A 12,652-nucleotide genomic window follows, 5' to 3' on the forward strand; every position below is an offset into this window, starting at 1 on the left:
TTTTTTTTTTTTTTTTAGCTGAGCCATCCTTGCCACCTTCTTGGCAGCTCAGTGGCAGCTCAGCTTGGGTCAGGAATCGAACCGGCGACCCTGTTGCTCAGAACTCTCACTCTTGAGTGACCTCTTAACCAACTGAGCCACTTGGCCGGCCCAAGCCAACTCTTAACCAACTGAGCCACTCAGCCGGCCAACAACAACTTTTGGTTTTTTTTTTTAAGATTTTATTGGGGAATTGGGGCAGGGGAACAGCGTTGGGGAATCGGGGAAGGGAAACAGACAAGTTGCTGTCCTTTTGTTCTTCAGTCTAGTTGTGGAGGACATCGCTTCACTGGTCCATGTTGGTATTATCATTGCGCTCTTCCTGAGTGAGACAGTCAGTGAGCCATTGGATGGCTGCTCATGGCGGCTGCCGGCCATTCATGGTAGCTCATGGCAGCCCAATGCAGCCTATGCTGTCACCAGCGACTCACGGCAGCCCAGCTCCAGGTTGAGTTGTTGTTCACCATCTTAGCTATAGAGGGTACAGCATCACTGGCCCTATGTAGGATCCGAACCGGTGCCCTGATGCTCAGAGCTGGCATCTCAAGCCAACTCTTAATCAACGCGCCACTTGGCAGGCCCCCAACAACAATTTTCGATAAGTGTTTTTAAAGGGTGTGGGAGTTCCCTTTGCTCTCCTTTTCCTTTCCTGCTTGCTGGAATACAGGCATAAGAGTAGCAGTGTGGACCACAAGATACCCAAATTAGAACACTATTAGTCCTAAAATCCTATCGTAGATCAAACATGATTTAAATAACTTCTTTGTTCTCATAAAAAATAAAATAATTGATAAGATCTTCACAGTAAGAGAATTTTTCTTAAACTGCTTTGAGAGATTAATCACTTTGGTCAGATTTATTTATATTAAGGGCACAGTGAATATAAAAGGAATTCTAATATTTTAATTATGATCCCTCTATCATGATTCCTTATAAAAAGTTCAGGATTATTTGATTTTACCTAGAAATTAAATATGAGGAGTTGTACTGAGGTATTCATTTTGGGCAAAATTCTTACCTGCTCTCTCCATTTATATTTTGAGTTAACTGCAACTAGAAAATGACAGATGCTTATTTAGGTCAGCAACAATGGATTTAAGGTAACATTTTTCCTTAAACAAAGATTCAATTGTTCTATACATAAGGTCATGGCATTGATTTTTCTTGAGCTTTTAACCAGAGTTGAACTTAACTGTTTTTTTGGAAAAAAAATTTGGCTTGTAATTCTTCTTGAGTTACCAGTTAGTGGTTTTTAGTTTATAACAGGGGTTGGCAAACTTTTGAGATGGCAGAGCCGCCCAGGGTCAGCAAACTGCGGCTCGCGAGCTACATGTGGCTCTTTGGGTATGTACATGTGGCTCTGAAGTAAAATTGAAAATGAAAATAAACTATCATAGTTTCATTTATAAAATTTTTAAAGGATATTATTCACAATGGTGATTATGTAAAAATATATTTATGGCTCTCGAATACTTTTTAAATTGTTGTGAGGGACAGGATTGGCTCTTCCAGGGGTCGGCAAACTTTTGAGACGGAACGTACTCAAAGAGCCACATGTGGCTCGTGAGCCGCAGTTTGCCAACCCCTGGTCTAGAATGGTGTGCCTCTCCTAATAAGGTAATTAAGGGATTAAGGGATTCATCTAGGGCCAAATGTACTGAGGAGTGCCAGATGCATATAACATAGTCACTTGAGGAGGTAAAAATAGTCCTTTTACCTTTGTTTGGGACATGACTCATTTCTCAAAAAGTCTCTTATTCTGGATATCTTCCATTTGCCCTTCCAGTCACTCCCTACTTTTCTCTACCCTTATTTCCTGACAGAAGGTAGATATCACAGCCAAATATGGTCATGGGACAGGTACAAGGAAAATGGCACAGCAGAGGAACATATCTGCCACATGGCCATAAACATCACTATCACTTTCACTCTGTCCTCAGTATACTTGTAGGATATATAATCACTGGATTATATAGTGAGAGTGATACATTTTGTTTATCCATCACCAGTTAATAGACAGTCTTTCTGTTTACCATTTGGGGCTATTATGAATAATGTTGCCATGAACACTCATGTATGTATAGTTGTGTGAATGCCTATTTTCATTTCTGTTGGGTAGATTCCTGGGGGTGGAACTGTTGGGTTATATGGAAGGCATATATTTAACTTTTTAAGAAACTGACATTAACTTGAATGAAGATGATGTAATGAAGAAATTAATAAAAGAGTGGATGTTAGTGGCCACATATAAGGAAGCTATATGAATTCTAAGGTAATGGTATCAATATAAAATGAAAACTATTTCCCAAAGTGGTTGTACCAGTTTACCTTCCTGTCAACAATGAATGAGGGTTATAATTTCTCCACATTCTCACCAACACTTGGTATTGCCTATCAGTATTGCCTGTCTTTTTAATTGTAGCCATTTTAGTGAGCGTGTAATGTCATCTTTGTTTTTCTTTAACTTTTTATCCTGAAATAATCATAGATTCACAGGAAGTTGCAAGTTATACATAGAGGACTTGTGTACCTTTCACCCAGTTTCTTCCAGTGGTTACATCTTACATAACTATAACACAATTTCAAAACCAAGAAATTGACCTTGGTTGAATGCATGCATACAGTTCTACATATATATCTTATTACCACATCTGTAGTTTCATGTAACCACCACCTCAATCAAGATACAGAATTATTCCATCACCACAAAGATCTCCCTCATATTATCTTTTTACAGTCACCTTCACCCCAGTACCATTGCTAACCCTTGGCAACCATCAATCTGTTCTCTATAATTTTGCCATTCTGAGAGTGTTATATAAATAGAATCAATGTGTGTGACCGTATGAGATTGGCCTTTTCCTCCCACTCAGCATAATGCTCTTGCGATCTATCCAAGTTGTGCATGTCAATAGTTCATTTCTTTTTATTGCTGAGGAGTATTCTATGGTATGGATATACTAGTTTGTTTAATCATTAACCCATTAAAAGACTTCTAGTACTGTGTTGAATAAGAGTGGTGAGCACAGACATCTTTGTTTCATTCCCAATCTTAGGGGTAAAACATTCGTCTTTTACTTATTAAATATAATGTTAGTTGTGGATTTTATCATGAATGGGTTTGAACTTTGTTAAATGTTTATTCTGCTTCAATGATATGATCATAGGACTTTTTTCTTTAGCTTTTTAATATAGTTACTTTACTGATTTTCAAATTTTGAACCAAACTTGAATCTCTGAAATAAACCTCACTTGGCCATATTATATAATTCTTTTTGTATATTGCTGAATTATATTTGTTAATATTATATTAATATTTTTTTGCATCTATATTCATGAGGGATATTGGTCTTTAGTTGTTTTGTTTTTTTTTGGAATTTTTGTCTGTTTTTGGCATTAGAGTAATAACTGGCCTCATAAAATGAGTGGGTAAGAGTAACCTTCCCTTATATTTCCTGGAAAAGATTGTGTAGACTTGATATTAATTCTTCTTTAAACACTTGGTAGAATTCTCCAGTAAAACCATCTGGGCCGAGAGATTTCTTTTCCAGGAGTTTTAAAATTATGATGTCAATTTTTTCATAGTTATAGGGCTATTTCAATTATTTATTTCATATTAGATTGTGGTAGCTTGTGCTTTTCAAGGAATTGGTCCATTTTATCTACGAAGTTGGACAATTAAGCTTGCAAACTTGTTGCAATGATGTTCCTCACCTCTTTTGATATCAGAGGGATTATTCATTACAAATTTGTACCAACTGGACAAACAGTTAACCAAGTTTATTATTGAGCCTTTGGAAAAGTCATGACGTATTTTGTCTGTTTTTCAAAGGTCATTTATTTATATAAAGAACAAAGATCAATCAACGATGTATTGCCAGTTTTGTTTGATAACCTTTTGCCATTTTTCAGTGAGCTTCATAATTCCTTGTTCATAGAAGGACCTGTCTTTATTTGCGAAAAATTGAGCAAGGTGCTGATTTACAGCCTCATCTGAATTGAACGTTATACCATGCAAAGACTTTTGAAGAGAAACAAGTGGAAGTCTGACGGCGCAAGGTCAGGCGAGTATGAAGGGTGTGGCAACACATCCCATCCAAGCTCCAGTGATTTTTGACAGGTGATCAAACTTGTGTGTGGTCTCGCGTTGTCGTGATAGAACACAACTCTTTTATAATTAACAAGCTCTGGATGTTTCTGGATGATGGATTCCTTCAAACTGTCCAATTGCCGACAGTACACATTCCAGTTGATTGTTTGGTTCCTTGGTAGGAGCTCGGAAAACACGACACCTTTAAAATCCCACCACACTGAGAGCATAACCTTCCTCTGATGAATGTCTGCTTTCGTTGTCATTTGAGGCAAATCATCATGTCGGGACCAAGACCGTTTTGTGCATCACATTATTGTAAACCACTTCTCATCACCAGTTACCAGTCACTTCAAAAAAGGATCGTTTTCTTCACATTTAATAAGCATATAGCAGATGTTTATACGCGCCGTCAAATGAACTTCTTTGAGTTCACACGGAATTCAAATATCGAGCTTGCTTATGTAGCCCAGCTTCTTCAGGTGGTCATGAACACTTGAATGACGGATGTTCAATGTTTCTGTAATCTCTCATGTTGTGTAACATGGGTTTGACTCAATCAATGCCTTTATTTTGTCGTCATCAACCTCGGTGGGCTTCGCTGACCGAGGAGCGTCGTTGAGATCAAAATCACCAGCACGGAATTTTGTGAACCATCGTTGGCACTGACTTTCTTGTAGAGCAGCGGTTCTCAACCTTCCTAATGCCGTGACTCCTTAATACAGTTCCTCATGTTGTGGTGACCTCCAAGCATAAAATTATTTTCGTTGCTACTCTATAACTGTAATTTTGTTACTGTTATGAATCGTAATGTAAATATCTTTTTGTTTTCTGATGGTCTTAGGTGACCTCTGTGAAAGGGTCGTTCAACCCCCAAAGGGGTCACGACCCACAGGTTGAGAACCGCTGTTGTAGAGCATTGTCACTGTAAACTTTATGCAACTTTTCACAAGCTTGACGTGCGTTCTTCCCTTTATGGAAGTAAAATAGTAAAATATGGCAAAAATGCACAGTTTGGTGTTTCATCTTCAACTTGTAAAATCTCCAAAACTCAACCAAATCACTCAATTTTTTTTTAGAATGAAGCTAGAATTGTCAGCTGTCAAATACCATAGGACTAACATATATGTAAATGACTAGTACTTCCAAAAATGAATTAGTGCCATCTGTTGCAAACACGCGTCATGACTTTTCTGAAGACCCAATATTTGGAAGTGCTGAAAAGGCTGTGTGAAAAAGTTAAGTGACCTGAACTTTTCGCCAACAATTCATGGCTCTTGCATCACGACAAGGCACCAGCTCACATGACACTGTCTGTGAGGGAGTTTTTTGCCAGTAAACAAATAACTGTATTGGAACACTCTCCCTACTCACCTGATCTGACCCCCAGTGACTTATTTCTTTACCCAAAGATAAAGGAAATATTGAAAAGAAGATCTTTTAATGACATTCAGGACATCACGGGTAATACGATGACAGCTCTGATGGCCATTCCAGAAAAAGAATTCCAAAATTGCTTACAAGGGTGGACTAGGTGCTAGAGTTGGTGCATAGATTCCCAAGGGAGTACTTTGAAGGTGACTGTAGTGATATTCAGTAATGAGATATGCAGCACTTTTTCTAGGATGAGTTCTCAAACTTAATTGTCAGATCTTATATGTGTTCAGATTTATGCATATATACGTAAACTTGTTCATACTGTTCTCTTATTATCCTTTAGATGTCTACTGGGTCTGTAATGATACTCTTTGTTTCATTCCTAATATTTGTAAGTGATATATTCTATTTTTCTTTGTCTATCTTGCTGGAGGTATGTCAAATCTATTAATCATTTTGAAGAATTAACTTTTTGTTTCAATTTTGTTATTAATTTCATTGATTTATGCTCTTTATTATTTCCTACCTTCTGCTTGCTTTAGATTTATTTTACTCTTTCCTTTCTAGTTTTTTTTTTTAAAGATTTTATTGGGGAATTGGTGAAGGGAACAGTGTTGGGAAATTGGGGAAGAGAAACATTGTGTTTTTCCAGGACCCATCAGCTCCAAGTCAAGTTGTTGTCCTTCAATCTTAGTTGAGGAGGGCGCAAGCTCACCTCCAAGTCCAGTCTCCGCTTTCAATCTAGTTGCAGGTGTGTGTGTGTGTGTGTGTGTGTGTGTGTGTGTGTGGTGGTGGGGGGAGGGCGGCACACAGCCCACCATCCCATGCGGGAGTCAAACCGGCAACCTTGTTGTTAAGAGCATGTGCTCTCACTAACTGAGCCACCCAGCTGGTCCCCCTTTCTAGTTTCTTGAGGTGGGAGCTTATATTACTGATTTGAAACTTTCCTGATACTAATGTAAACATTTAGTGCTATAAATATCTCTGTCAGCACTATGTTAGCTGGATCCTACAATATTTGACATGTAGTATTTTAATTTTCATTCAATATAATTTTAAAATTTCCCTTGACATTTCTTCTTTGACCCATGATTTATTTAGAAATGCGTTGTTTAGTGTCCAAATGTTTGGAGATTTTCCTGTTATGCTTCTGTTATTGATTTCTAGTTTGATTCCATTGTGGTCAGAGAACATATGTATATGACTTCAACTCTTTCAAATCTGTTGAAATTTCTTTTATGGCTCAGGATATGGTCTATTTTGATAAATGTCCTGTGGATGCTTGAAAAGAATATGTATTCTCTTGTTGTTGGATGAAGTATTCTATAAATGTCAATTAGATCCTTTTGGCTAATGTTTTCTACATCCTTGTTGATTTTCTCTCAAGTTATTCTATCAATAGTAAAGAGCAGGGCATTGACATCTCCAATTATAATTTTGGATTTGCCTATTTTTCAGTTTTATCAGTTTTTGCGTCACATATTTCACAGAGCTATTTTTTGGTGGGTATGCATTTAGGATTGCTATGTCTTCCTGTTGGATTGGCTTTTTAAAAAACCATTATCTAATATCCCTTTCTGTACCTGATATCCTTTGTTCTGAAGTCTACTTTATTTGATATATAAATACAGCCAATTCTGCTTTGTTTTGATTAATGTTATCACAGTATATCTTTTCCCATCCTTTTACTTTCAACCTACTTTTATTGTATTTGAAGTTAGTTTCTTATAGACAGGATACAATTGGGTTATCCCCCATCCCCAATCCACTCTGCCAATCTCTTTATTTTAATTGGTGTATTTAGACCATTTATTGAGTCATTGGGAAAGTCATGACAAATTTTTCTGTTTTTCAATGCAAAAATGCGTCATGACTTTCCAATACACTGACAATCCAATACATTTAAGGTAATTATTGGTATGTTAGACTGCCAATTTATTTGGTGTTTTATGTTTGTTCCTTCAGTTTTTAATTTCTCTATTTTCTTTTACCCATCTCCCTGTGGGCTTAAATACAGTAATACCTTGGATTGCGAATAACTTGGTTTGCTAGGGTTCTGCAAGATGAGCAAACATTTCTAATACATTTTAATGTGGTAAATGAGCAATATCTTGCAATATGAGTAGTTTATTTCTGGAATGAATTATGCTCACAAACCAAGGTATTACTGTATGTATATTTTTAGAATTCCATTTTAATTTATCTATAGTGTTTCTGGATCTATCTCTTTGTATAGATTTTTTAAGTGATTGCTTTAAGTGTTATTATAAATACATACTTATCGCAGTCTACTGGTGTCAACCGTGTCACATTTTACCAGTTCAAATGTGTAGAAACCTTAATTTCCTTCAAGTCTCTTTACCCTCCCCTCTTTATAATGTAATTATCTTAAATATTTCCTCTATATCTATTATCAACCAGATCAGAAAATGTTGTAAGTTTTGCTTCGGCTGTCAACTATAATTTAGAAAACTCAACAGAAAGTCTATTATATTTATCCATATTTTCTTCTTGCCCTTGTTCTTTCTTCCTTCTGGGTATTCCAATATTCTTTTAGAATTTTCTTTCTGTTTCAAGAACTTTCGTTAGTCATTCTGTTAATATAAGTCTGCTGGTGACATATTCTCTTAGTTTTCCTTCATCTGAGAATATCTTTATTTCTGATTCATTCCTTAAGGGTATTTTCACTGGATACAGAGTTTGAGGTTAACAGTTCTTTTCTTTCAGCATTTGAAAAATGTGACACTTCCTCTGACCTCCATGGTTTCTGATAAAAAAAAAATCTATTGTTACTTGATTTTTTCCCCCCCCTCTTATAGGTAAGGTGTCAATGTTCTGCTTTCAAGAGTTTGTCTTTAGTTTTTAGAAGTTTGATTATGAGGTGCCTTAGAGCAGATTTCTTTGCATTTATCCTGCTTGAGGCTAGCCAGCCTCTTGAATATTTAGGTTTATAACTTGTGCCAAATCTGGCAAATTTTCCGTGATTACCTCTTCGAATGTTTTTTTCAGCCCTACCTTCCTTCCCCATTCCTCTTGGACTCTTGGTAACATAAATGTTAGATCTTTTGTTATAGTCTAACAGGTTCCTGTGGCTTTGTTCATTTTTTAAAGTCTACTTTCTCTCTGTTGCTCAGAACTGGTAATTTCTATTCTATTTTTAAGTTCACTCATTCTTTCCTGACCTCTCTATTCTACTGTTGAGATCATCTATTGAGGGTTTTTGTTTTTCAAATTTTGGTTATAGTATTTTTCAGTTCTACAATTTCTTTTTTTTAAAAGATTTTATTGGGGAGTTGGGGGAGGAGAACAGACAAGTTGCTGTCCTTTTGCTCTTCAGTCTAGTTGTGGAGGACGTCGCTTCACTGGCCCATGTTGTTACTGTGATCATTGCGCTCTTCCTGGGTGAGGCCGATTGGTCGCTGGCCTCTGGACAGCCGCTCACAGAGGCTCTTGGCAGCTCACACTGACTGCTGGCCACTCACGCTGGCTGCCGGCTACACACGGTAGCTTATGGCAGCCCACTGCAGCAGGGGCTGCAGCCTACGTGGTTGCCAGTGACTCACGGCAGCCCAGCTCCAGGTCCAGCTGTTGTTCACCATCTTAGCTATAGAGGGCAGTGTCACTGGTCCTCATGTGGGATCTGAACCAGTGCCCTGTTGCTCAGAGCTGGCGTCCCAAGCCAGCTCTTAACCAATGCGCCACTTGGCCGGCCCTACAATTTCTATTTGGTTCTTCTCTGTACTTCTTTTTCTGTGGTGAGACTTTCTCTATTTTTCCATTTATTCAACGCATGTTCATAATGTTCATAAATGCTGGTTGAAGTATTTTTATGATGGCTGCTTCAAAATCTTTTTCAGATAATTCCAACATCTGTGTCATTTAAATGTTGGTGTTTGTTGTCTTCTCATGCAAGTTGAGATTTTCCTGGTTCTTGATGAATGATTTTTTTTTATTGTATTCTGGACATTTTGGGTATTATAAGGATCTGGGTCTTGTTTAACTCTTGTGCTTTAGCAGGGCTCCTCTGACACTGTGTCAGTGGGGGAAGTGAGGTTTCCAGGTAATTATTGCCAGGTGGGGTGTGACTCTATTTGGCCTCTGATTACAATCCAGAAGGGGGGGTGCCTTGTTATTTCTGGGTAGGGGTGGAAGTTCAGTCTCCCCATATGGCCCCCACTCTGGGGATAGGCAAGCTTCATTACCATCAGGTGGGCATAGAAGTCCTGGATTTTCACTAGGCCTTCACTGACACCAGCGTGCCTTGGAAATAAAAAGGTGCCTCACTGTCACTCCCTACCTTGGCCTTCACTCTGCCTCAGGGGCACAGTCATTGTTAATGTTGGGAGCCTGGACTCCCACATGGCTCCCATGGACACTAAGGGGAGGAGATGTTGTTCCCATCAGGTAGGGACAAAAGTCCTGGCTCTCCAGTAGACCTTCACTGACTATCCCAGCAGCAAGGCTGCCTCAGGAAGGGGATGCACTAGAGCTTCTGAAATCTTTCCCACCCTGTGATTCTGAACTTTGTATAGGGGATCAAGGGTAGATTTAAATTTGATTGAGGAGGAGGACAGACAGTTGTCTATGTGTAAGGGAGCTTTGTAAAAGCATTACCCCTGGCCCAGCCTTTGCCTTCTGAACCTCTAGGGGGAGTTTCATTTGAGTCCTATGTGAAACAAGAGAGAACACATTTTCATGTTTCTGCAGTTAGGGCTTTCTGAGCAAAGAAAACTGGAACCTGGGATAAAGAACAAGTCTTGAAAGTTAAAGGGTAATTGAATAACCAGAGGCTTCTGAAGAAATTTGGAGACGGATTTCCCTGTGTTTGCATTTCAAAGGGGTCTGTGTGAAAAGAGTCAGTTGCTTATATTCCAAAGGTCTGTAAATGCCAAGGTTTCTCTCCTTCTCTCAAGAGTGGAGGGGGCAAAAGGTAGCCTATTTAAACACCCATAGTAATAATTTTGGGATTTCTCTTTTGCAGTACAACCTCCCTGCCCGCTTCCTTATGTGCAGGATGACATCTGGCTCTCATTGTGTTGCCTGTGGTATTGAGTGTAAGAACGAGCACAGTTAATGCTATAAGTAATAATTACTGTGATCTCTGCTCCAGAAACCTCATCTTTCCTTTCAGGATAAAATGAACAAATGCAGATATACTCACCACAAAGGGGAGGACACACTCGTGCCGATTTTGTACCATGTATAAGCTAAAGAGGGACATGCGGCTGGGGCCCATCAAGCTGCAGGCTAGGGAGAAAAAGTCCTGCAGAGCCTCACAGAGGTTGGAGCAGATGTCAGCCCAGGATGGTAGAGCGATATGCACAATGAGAATCCTCGGAGGTTGCTCGAAAATCTGTGTGGGAGTGGAGGGTCCTTTACCAGTAGTTCGTCCATGATACATGGCAGCCAGATCAGAGGTAGAACTGCAGCCACTTCCTGGATATTCTCCACACCTAGAGAGAAGAAAAGAGAAATCATTGGCTTTCATAAAACTGAATTATATGCTCTGTTGAAACAATGAACACAGGTCTAGGGCAGGGGTCGGCAAACTGTGGCTCGCGAGCCCCATGCGGCTTTTTGGATTCGTACATGTGGCTCTGAAGAAAAACTGAAGATGAAAATAAAACTATCATAGTTTCACTTATAAAATTTTTAAAGGATATTATTCACATAATGGTGATTTCATTTGTTTTATGGCTCTCGAATAATTTTTAAATTGTTGTGAGGGACAGGACTGGCTCTTCCGTCTCAAAAGTTTGCCTACACCTGGTCTAGGGGATTAAGTCCAGAAAGGAGTCAGATAACTCAAGCTTCTCTAGGCTGGCTATCCCATCTTTATTTAATTATTTATTAGTGTATGATTTCATTTATGTACAATGTCCAGAACAGGCAAATCCATAGACACAGAAAGTAAATTAATGGTTGCGAGAAGTTGTGGGAAGAGGGAAATAGAGAATGATTGCTAATGGATGAGGTGTTTCTTTTAAGCGGATGAAAACATTTTGGAATTATAGTGTAATGGATGCACATGCTGTGAATATAGTAAAAACCACTGATTTATACACCTTAAAATGATAAATGTTGTGGAAGACTATCCCATCTTAATAGCTCCCAGGGGATTTAGATGTTTGTCTGTAATGTAAGTCTGAGGATGCTTAGAGATGCTGAGTGGAACTGATCAAAAAGAAACTCAAAAGTCAAACTTCAGTCTCAAAGTAAGCTATCTGCCCTCATAAACTTTGTTTCTTTATCAGCATTTATTATACTGTATTATAATTTGTTCCTAACTTCCTCTTCCACTATATTGTGAATTTTCCAAGGGTGGAAAACCTGTTTTGTCAACTTTATCAGTGCTTAGCATATTTTTTGGTACACAAAAAAGAATTTTCATTTTTAAAAATGAAAATATGACCATATTTCTCCCTTCAAGACTCGTTCAAGACCCTTCATGACTTGATCTTCAGCCTTATTGGACAAATTACTAGAAAAATATATCTAACCAATACTAAATCAAAAAGAAGATTTAAAACCTAAATACTCTATAACCATTGAAGAAATTTAATTGGCAGTCAAATATCTTCCCAGAAAATGAGCCACAGGGTCAGATGATTCCACTGACAAGTTCCATCAAACTTGCAAAGACCAAGAATTTCAATCTTAATTTCTTTCAGAGAATAAGAACGAGAACACTGCTCAATTGATTTTACTAGGTTATCATAACCTTTGTTATAAAAATCAGATTAAGAGTATTATAAGAAAGAAATTTATAGGATAATCTCATCCCTGAACTTAGATATAAAAATCCTAAATAAAATATATGCAAATTGAAAATAACAACATATAAAAAGAATAATGAAAGAAATAAAAGTCATTGTTTGCAACAACCGAAATGCCCATCGGTAAAAGACTGGATTAAGAAATTGGTACATTTATAAAATGAAGTATTACTCCGCTTTATAAAGAAGAATGAAATCGTACCATTTGCAATGATATGGATGGACCTAGAGACTATTAAGTGAAATAAGTCAGTTGGAGAAAGATAAATACCATATGATCTCACTTAAAAACTGAATGAGGGCCGGCCGAGTGGCACGATGGTTAAGAACTGGCTTGGGATGCCAGAGGGCCCCGGTTCGGATCCCACAT

General features: G+C 38.1%; 1 protein-coding gene across 1 annotated transcript in view; it reads right to left on the reverse strand.

Moving 5' to 3' along the window:
* The window catches only part of M1AP (meiosis 1 associated protein), a 74,069-nt gene that overhangs the window by 57,146 nt on the left and 4,271 nt on the right, over positions 1-12,652 (reverse strand). Inside the window, exon 2 of the mRNA XM_019623580.1 lies at positions 10,668-10,959. Within this exon, the coding sequence (XP_019479125.1) occupies positions 10,668-10,907 (240 nt within the window). The 5' untranslated portion in view covers positions 10,908-10,959. The remainder of the gene's footprint in view (positions 1-10,667; positions 10,960-12,652) is intronic.

Source organism: Hipposideros armiger, unplaced genomic scaffold (genome assembly GCF_001890085.2).
Source record: "Hipposideros armiger isolate ML-2016 unplaced genomic scaffold, ASM189008v1 scaffold_553, whole genome shotgun sequence".
In the NCBI taxonomy this organism is placed as follows: Eukaryota; Metazoa; Chordata; class Mammalia; order Chiroptera; family Hipposideridae; genus Hipposideros; species Hipposideros armiger.